Genomic DNA, 9,530 nt, shown 5'->3' with positions numbered 1-9,530 from the left:
GAGGAGAGGCGAGGAGAGGAGAGGCGAGGAGAGGAGAGGAGAGGAGGAGGAGATTCTATTAATTGAATTATCTGGACCAGGAATGTATGGTTTGCTGACAGTGGAAAACACTGTTTGATTCCTATTCATCATGGAGAGGAGATCAGCTTGGTAATCTGGCCTATCAAGATAAGAGTTTTAGAGTCTGCAGGAGACTGATAAGAAACATGGTAGGAAAAAAGCAAACTAGCTAGGGGCAGCAGAGGGGTCGGTTGTTGGGTTTTTTTTTCCCTGGGCATTTTCTGTGGTGGGCTTGCATCGCTAAGAGTAGTAAACAATCTGCTTGATTGCCTCACAGCCTGCCCTAATTTTCTCCTTTCTGCCCTTGCTGGGAGAATAACCCTCCCAGAGGACTCAAGACCCAAATACATAGCCACAGGCTTTAAAAGCAGCTAGGAGCTTTATATGCTTATGTATTCAGGAACACAAGATTAAATGACTTGAAGGTGCCTGTTTTTAAAAAAATCTTCAGATGCCTTCCAAGACTGCTTCCACACTGCCAGCTCTTCCAGCTGAATTCCCTGACCAGTCACCCTCATCTTTCTGATGTATCTTAAAAGTATGCATAGACAAAGATTACAAGAAAAGCACCCCAAAAAGCAGTCACGACAACCCTAAAATGTTTCAAGTTGAGCCCTCAAAATCAAGAGTCTTACTGACAGCCTTAGCCTTAGACTTTTTCAGTACTTCACAGAGTCAAGATAAAAGCAAACATAAATGTCAGGATAAGTCAAACTTTGAGGCAATATTTATGACAAGCCCCTGGTTAACTTGAACCTGCAGTTTTCAAGAAGAAATACTGTCTTTGGTTTGATTTACCTTAACAGCACATGGCAGAGAACTGCTGGAAGTATTTAACTGATAAAGTTGTGATAAAAAGCAAAGAAACTGTATTTTACTATTATTTTAACAGAATTTTCATTTCTTTGACTTTAGAAATAAGCAATTAACTTACAACTATATTGTTAAGGGAAATATAAAACATACTTAGATAATAAAAAACATATAATCAATGTTTGTCTGTATTGATTCAGCAGCCTATTCTCTTGGGAAATGTTTGAAATTAATAGGAGCCACTATATCAGGGCTTTCAGAATTACCTAATTGGCAGTTTGACTTACTTGTTAGGTGTAACAGAAACAAGGTGGTGGTGTTCTGTTTTCTGAAGATGATAATATAGTAATATAGAAGAAGTCTACCCCCCTACAACAAGAGTAGTGTCCATCCAACTATGTCAGACATGGAAGAGCCATCCTACAAGCTTTCTCCCACTTTCACTGATAATTTGTCTTGTTTTCATTCTCGTAATTTTTATTTTTCCTTAGTCTGAAAGAAGAATAATTTTGATTTTAAAGGCAAAATTTGTGATTTTCCCTTTGCATGTGACCTGAAGTGAACTTCAACATGGACTTCAAGGAGGTGATAAGGGTAAGATAGATAGATAGATAGACAGATAGATAGATAGATAGATAGATAGATGTGTTTTCTCATCTGCTCAGATATTCAGTTCAAAATTGACAAGTAAAATTATGCAGCTGAAGTTACCTGCCATGAATTTCTCCCCTCGCTTTCAAATCTGAGAGCTGGGGAACACCCATTTGCATTCCACATGTCTGTACAGAAATGTGGTCTTGAGACTGGGCTGTCCTGTGCTAGATAGATAGATAGATAGATAGATAGATAGATAGATAGATAGATAGATGTGTTTTCTCATCTGCTCAGATATTCAGTTCAAAATTGACAAGTAAAATTATGCAGCTGAAGTTACCTGCCATGAATTTCTCCCCTCGCTTTCAAATCTGAGAGCTGGGGAACACCCATTTGCATTCCACATGTCTGTACAGAAATGTGGTCTTGAGACTGGGCTGTCCTGTGCCGAACACAGTGACTGGGCATGTTCACCAGACAGCAGCTGGCCGCTCTTCTGTGCCTGAAAATTTAGGGAAAACGTTTGCAGCATAGCTCAGGTGGAAGAGCCAGAGTGGGCAGCTCCCTTCAGCATTGAGTTATTTCAGTTCCCATTCAAGTGGTGGGAACATTTTCCACCCAAGAGAACTGTGCCAGCACCGAGTGCTTTTGGCAAGTCCAACCTGCTGGGCTCACTCACTCTGTCAGGAGCTCAACTGGCAACTGATTTTTTGCCATTCAGTCCCATAGAGATCACTGCAGAGTCTCTGAGCAGGGGCAGATACTTCCTTCTGAAACACCTTTTAACCTACAGGCAGTAAAACACTTCAGGTCACAGTCAGCTGGCTTGAGCTTCTGTGGTTAGCTAGGTCTAATAACCTCCACTCAAGGTGCTCTTAGGCATTGTAGTTTCCTCTTGAGACTCTTCAGGTCTTTCCAGTAAGTGTAAAGCTTTTTAAAGCTTGAATTTAATACCGTGTAGTCTTGAGTTGGGGGAATCTATAGGTTATGTTTCGGTTGGTTGTACATCTATGTATCAGAGCACAGTAATTCTGCTGTGGTTTGAAAGGAGATTTAATATTGGCTGCTCTTAGCCTTTCTCAGCTCCAGGACTGAGCACTGCTGTCTACCACGGTTTGCCAAATACAGTCACCAAGGGAAAATCAATGCTGAACATTGTCTACACCCAGGGTTGGAGGCAGAATGCCTCCCTGGAGACTTGCTGACTGTGGGCTGTCATCCTTTAGCTTTCTATTAACGTTTTAGGCTACTTAAGAAAGAGTCTGTCTTTCAAGGTGCAGAGTAGGGAATTTCAAAGAAAGTGAGGGATCTTCCCCAGATCTGAGATATTGAGTGTTGTTCACTGTGCCCCCGGCCAGCTGTAATGGGACAGAAAGGTGGGTGCATGGGAAACCTTTCCTGCCCTGTCCTTGTGAATACCTCTCTGCATCGCTTGCCAGCATAAAAGTTTGAGACTTCGTCTGAGGCCCTATGCAGTCCATGCTGACATCCACAGTCTCAAAGAAGTCTCACTGACTTCTTTCTGCCCTTCATCCTGAGCCACTTCTGTGCTATTTTGTGGCATTGATGCTCAGCAGGGGAGATGTTCCCACAGAAAGGTTGGTTCCTCTTTGCCTCTCTTTTTGGCTCTCAGTGCCCGGGGGGGTCCCTTTTCCAAAAGACCCTCCCAAAAGAGGCTTGTCGCAGGGTCTTCAGTTGTGCACTGTTGGGTTTGCAATCAATGGCAGCAAAACAAACCATGGAGGGACGGGATGTGCATTCATTTGCACAGATGGGAAGGGGGTGGGGGAGAACACAATAGGACGAGGCTAACTCTTTTTCTTATAGAGAAGAGCTGGACCAACTCAGAGTGCAATGAAAATGCTACCTGTGGCTTATGGACAGAACAATAATGAATAAATTCAACCAGATACATGTATCAACCAGATACAGGGCAATCTCTACCTTCTGTAACCAAAATACTTTTTTGAGCTGCTTCCTCCACCCACCTTCTCCCCTCTGATTCTCTCAGCACCTGCTTTACTAAAAATACAATTACACCCCTGAAAAGTCATGGATTTAGACTGTCACTTTGTTGATGACCTTTAGATTTAAGACTGGCTCCCAAATGACCCCTGCCCCACAGGTCAGTAGTTAAGTCGCCCATTCTCTCCACCTCCTTTCATCACCCAGCCTTCAAAGAACAAAAGTCAGATCTGCCTTGCTCACACTACTTTAGCCATGGTCACTGCATATCATTCCCTAGCAGCAAAGAAATTTGTGGGAGCCAGTTAGGTACTGGAAGATAAATTACTAAGTGGTTCATGAATTGTATGCCTCTGAAACACAGTGGTCCTGCACCTTCCACTTCTTGCTCAGAGCGAGATGCTAGGATGGATCTTAGTGTCCTAAAACAACTCTGTTTTGCCATTTAATTTGGCTGGCTCAGGAATCCTGTGAGTCTCCCTTTGCTATGCTCATTGTAGCCTCCTCCTCCCTGATTTAGACTCAGTACAACTAAAAAGGCTGCTGAGTACATGCCTCACCACAAAGTCTTCCTCGGCATGCGCAACACTCCAGAAAAAACAAGGCACCATGCAGATCTAGGATTTCACTGTGCAATGTCCAGTGCCAGGCGCAGTGTGTTCACGTCAGCCAGGATTTGAGTCCACTGAATCTCAGGCCAAAACCCTGATTGCAGACCTGCTCTTCCTCTAACCACAGGCTGGCCATCACTAGGATTCATGCACAAGCTACAGCATCCTTCCAAGACACAGATACAACATACTCCTTTCCTTACCCAACCCAAATATCCAACTTCAGTTACACTCCATAGCCACAAAAGAGGTACTGAGAAAGTGAACATGATGAACAGCAGTCTGCACAGCAGGCTTGTTCCTGATGATGTGTGGGTTAAGGACAGTGTACATTGCATCTCTCCTGGCATCAGTTCTCTTACGTTCCGTGATAGCTGAAGAGTGGCACTTGTCTCCTAGCACCCAGCCTCTGAAGAAAGTAATCCTCATTTGACCTGAAATGTGGAGCTATATTCTTCCATTGATCCTGTTGGAAATTCCAAGTAAGGAATGCGTCGCTGGGATTTCTGCGTCACAAAAGCATGGGAGGACACCTCACACCCTCTGTGCAGGTTAGGAGTACCATGGGTTGGAGGGAGCCATGACTCTTTTAACTTTGCATCATGCCTTTTTGTATCAGGAGATACCAAAGATGCTTCTAGAAGATACCACCTTAGCTGGTCTTCCTTGCAATATTGACAGCCATATCATCACCAAAAAAATTATAAAAGGAAAAAAGAGTGCTATTCACACAACTCTATTTAGCACTGCTAATTACAGCTAGGAGACTCAGTAGGGGCCTTAAGACTAGGGATGTTTTTGTCATTTATACTAAGATTTTGCCACTGCTGCAACATATGAGACATTTTCAACCAGCTCCAAATGACCTGGTACATCTCCATGCCACAGGTCCCTTTATCTCATAGCAAAGCACCACATTAACATGGCTATACCATGCCTACTTCCAGAGGAGGCATTGCCACATGATCCTGAGCATACTAAGTAATTTGGCATTACTTGCTGTAAGCAGAGGGTCCTCTCTAAGGTAGCATTGCCTTGCCTAGTATAAATACATATTTTGAACCTCACATTTGCTAATTTCATGGCTTTTATATATAATCTCTTGAAACGATTCCTTTCTCAGGCACATATTGCGCAGAAATCCCTCTCTTGGTATATAATAGTGCTGTGTCAGAGCTGTGAGACATCCAGTTAAGCATGAAACTGAAACTGGCCCTGTGTCTTGGTGATTTCCCATCTTTTCCTCACAACTTCTGCATCTGTCATCCTAGTGCTTCCTCTCCCTCTCCCAGCCTCATACTCAATTGGGGATTACGTTGTTCCCACCAGGTGTTAGCCACAAAGAGCTGCTTTACGTCCTAAGCTCCCCTCAACTTTGGATGAGTTTTTATATCTGAACCTGGACTCCAGTCTGAATCTGTAGGTTGTGCCTATCTGAACAACGCCAGATAACGATAAACTCAAACTCAAATCAGAGTCCAAATTAATTCTTTAGGGTGACTTCTGCTTTTTAAAATGGAGCTGGTTAAAGTCTTTTGAATTGTGAATATTTGCAAGACAAACACAACAGTGTTGCATGATGAAATTTTATTTATCTGTCTTTTTCAAGAGCTGGTCAAAATCAATACAATACAATCAATACAATTCAACCAAAAAGTGTAAGAAATTGTATTAAACAAAGAATTCCTGCCATTCTTCGTCATCTGATAATGTTGTTTCTAATATCAATCCTCTTGCGTAAGTGCTGAACAGTAGAACGATCCTCTACTGGAAATTACATTGGAATGTTTTTGGTATCCTCTACCCCCACCCCCTTTCCATGTATGCAAATGTAAAATGAAATTTTAGAGAAGTTTAAAAAGACAAGGATTAGTTTCTTAAATAATTTATTTGGCATATATTAGATGTTAAATAACATCATATAGCACAAAATTTGATCAGTTACACTGTATTTGTTCATGATCATATAGGTAAGAAATCCACAAAACATGAAGAAGAAACTTGACCAAAAAAAAAAAAATCTTTGGTAGATAGATCTAGTGAAATACATGCTGAACATGAGAGTAGGGAGCTCCTAAATGGAAAGGGGAACAAAGAAAGCACTGATATGAACCAAAGCAGTAACAAGAAGGGAAGCTTTTTAGGATAGAAAATATAACAAGCACATTATGTTACAAAATTACAATGTTTTCTTTCCCCTTCCCTGGACAATAACTCTGCTCACAAGATGTTTTGGCTTGCCTTGGTGACCTGTGTTTCCTAGGATAGCAAGTGGCTGATAGACCAAATAGCACCACCACACCCTGCCAATAAGTGCTCTGATTTACTTGGACTAACTTATCCTGCTGTAACTCCCAGCAAGTCAACAGAAAGCTAGGAGGAGGACTTGGCTCATTACCTTTGAGGCGCTGTGCAGAAGAGGCTGTGACTCTATTCGGTAACGTTAAAGTGGGCAGAGGCAGGGAGAAAGCAGTACTGATTTCATGAACCGTGCAAAAGACTCTTAGTGCGTTTCCACTCAGCTGCTCTCCAGTGCAGTCCTTTTCCCTGACAGCTCAGAAATGCAGGGATAAGCAAAGTCAAGATTAGCAGTGTTCAGAAACAAAATGAAATCACCATGAACCCTTTCAGCTTTTTTTTTTCTTTTGGTCAAAATCTGTCCAGTGGCACGCCTGTACCTTACAGCACCAGCCCTGAATGGGGTGAGCTGTGTTCCTGTCGGACCTTGGTCTTTTGTCAATGCACAGGACAGCCCAATATACGCTTAGAAGGAGCCCACCCTGGCTTCTTTGGTGCACCATCTGTGTCAGTGGCAGCGGGATCTGACCAGGAAGCAGTTCTACTTAAACCTGATGTCATTTTTTCTGTTGCTTTAGGCAGCTTTATAACTTGCATGAGCAGTCCAGACCTTTGCTGGCACAGGTTATAACTCAATCAGGAAATTAAATTGATTTGTGGGTAACAACCCACAATGGTCACCTTCATGAAACCTCTTTTCATCCTGCTTGTCATCTGAACACCTACAGCATGGTGGTTGGCATTCCCTACAGGGAACTGACCCACTGAATCAAATGGAAGACACTTACACCAGTTTCTTTGTCCTTGCTCCATCAGCCCATTTGGGATAGCGTCCAGATGGAGGAACCTCAACTACAGCAGGCGAAAGCAGGGATTTTAAAGGCAGTCAGCTCAGTACGCAGGCAGCATGCCCCTAGTCTTGTCCGTGGTCTTGGTACCCTGCCTGGGGCCGACGTCAATACAACTTCACGCAGCCCAGCATCACAGCACCAGGGTCTTACAGGTGACAGTAAGGATGTGTGCAGCTTGGTTCTGCCTCCCATGGCAGCAAAAGCAGGGCTGGTTCTGGAACTCGATGCCGAAGACCCGTAGCACACAGACCTCTGCCAAAGGGGCACCGCAGTGCACCAGTGGTGCATGCCTAGCACCTCCTGCCAGGCCCAGACATGCTCCAGCTGCTTCTGCACCCCGGCATGGGAAGGGACACTGCTCACTGGCGTTTCCATGAAAGTTTTCACAGTGCATCATTGAGGCCTTTCTCCTGGGACCTCCTTCCCAAAACAGGACCTCCCCCATTGCTACAGCTGTTGAAGAACAAAGACATTTAGCCACCAATCTGTTTGATGGGCTTTTAAGGCAGCTGGAGCATAGCTGACTAGCTTCCTTCACATGCACACTGTCACTGCTGCGGAGGAGGTTTACTCTGCCTATTGAACCCACTGAAACTCATCTATGACTATGTCTTTTTTATTTTAAATTGTCATTTTTGCTTTAACCTAGTGTTTAATTTTGTTTAATAGCGTTTCTCTCTGACACAAGGGATCCCTCCAGTCTGATGGAGAAAAATGTAGCCAGGGTCAAGGGCTAGAACTTGTATTTTCAAAAAAAAGAATCAAGCTGGAAATAAGATTCACAGGCTCAAGAGTGAGTGCAATTAGCCCCTGGAACTGGTGGAGGACTGTGGCAAATATCACATCTCTCAAAATCTTTCTACTACTGAGGCCAGATGTCTGTCTTGGACAAATTTTGCAGTGCAGTCATCATTCTTCAGCTCAGTAGCGTTTCCTTGAAATAGCATGAGAAATAATCTCTTTCCCTGCCAGAAACACTGGATGAATTTCTATGGCCTGATTTATGGAGGAGATGAGGGCAGAAGGCCCTTCTGGCTTGGACTCTGCTGTGGCAGCAGTGAGTCCTTCCAAGTTCTCAGGGGCTGCAAGTTGTCTGGTCTTCCAGGTTGTTGGCTGACCAAGGACCTCCTTTCCTATTAAATAAAAATGTATACCAAATAATACAGTAATAAATATAAATAAATAATCACAATACATAGAGGAGCAACCCACAGATTCTGCAAAAAGAGAGGGACTATCAGACTAACACCGAGACTGCATGTCTCATTGTCTGCTAGGGAGATGATGTCTCTGACCAGCACTCTACTATATTGCTGCTCATGCCAGGGGAGGAGACACCACAGTTTTCGAGCAGTGTCAGCTCCTCCATGCTTTGCAAGCGTGGGGCTTGCTGGAAGAACCCCAGGATGCTGCCCCGTGCTGCCACCGCCGTCTGCTGCAGGCCTGGCTCTCCCAAGACCTTGACGAGGAAGTTGATGTATCTCATAGCTAATCGGAGTGTCAAGCGTGAAGCGTGGGGCTTGCTGGAAAGGATGCTGCCCCGTGCTGCCACCGCCGTCTGCTGCAGGCCTGGCTCTCCCAGGACCTTGACAGGAAGTTGGATGTATCTCATAGCTAATCGGAGTGTCTCATTCTTGCTCAGTTTTTTGTCTGGCGGGTGGGTGGGAATGAGTTTCCTCAGCTTGGCAAAGGCGCTGTTGACATTTTGCTGCCTCCATCGCTCCCTGGTGTTGGTGAAGATCTTCCTTGTCATTCTCAAGGTGCTGCAAAGCAAAGGAGATGGTGAATGAATGCTAGACACCCCTGGCTTTCACGCAGGCTGCTGCTCTGAGAGCACTATAACCTCTGGGCCAGTGGCAAGCACACAGCGGTGGTGCTAGGCATTTCTAATTTTTGCCTTCTGTCACTGATGCCCTTGTCCTGCATGTTCTGCACAGATTCACCCTAATCCCTAAGGTCACATTCCCATTCACAGCCATGATCATAAGCATTGCAGCTCCAACCAGATGCCAGAGTCCAGTAAGGACTTCACAAAGGAGTAAATGGAGTTTAATTTCCTCATACAACCATTTGGTGCTGCTATGAGCCCAGCTTCTGGAGGCTCCTGAGAGTTCCCCTGCAGCAGAATTCCCAACAGCCAATGCATTAGTCATCACACCAGGCTGCATGAGGGACACCCGGGCAGTTTTTATGGGGGAAGGCAGGCAGGCCCAGGGCAGAACCCATCCATGCTTTCCCAGCCCCAGTTCACACCTTTTTGGGGGCTGCTCCCAGCTGGCCCAAGCTTGGTGACTCGTGGCTGGAGCTAAGCCAGGTAGACCTTCATCATGGCCCTTCA

At 44.5% G+C, this 9,530-nt stretch overlaps 1 protein-coding gene across 1 annotated transcript; it reads right to left on the bottom strand.

Moving 5' to 3' along the window:
• Positions 1-8,465: 8,465 nt before the first annotated feature.
• On the bottom strand, positions 8,466-8,945 carry TAL2 (TAL bHLH transcription factor 2). The gene is made up of 2 exons (XM_009286392.1): positions 8,796-8,945; positions 8,466-8,669 (listed from the first exon to the last, which is right to left on the bottom strand). The coding sequence occupies exons 1-2, from the start codon at positions 8,943-8,945 to the stop codon at positions 8,466-8,468; spliced, it is 354 nt and encodes a 117-aa protein (XP_009284667.1).
• Between the last annotated feature and the right edge of the window lie 585 nt (positions 8,946-9,530).

The sequence above is a fragment of the Aptenodytes forsteri genome, unplaced genomic scaffold (genome assembly GCF_000699145.1).
Source record: "Aptenodytes forsteri isolate BGI_AS27 unplaced genomic scaffold, ASM69914v1 Scaffold412, whole genome shotgun sequence".
Taxonomy (NCBI): domain Eukaryota; kingdom Metazoa; phylum Chordata; class Aves; order Sphenisciformes; family Spheniscidae; genus Aptenodytes; species Aptenodytes forsteri.
This window is presented reverse-complemented; position numbering and strand designations above follow the sequence as displayed.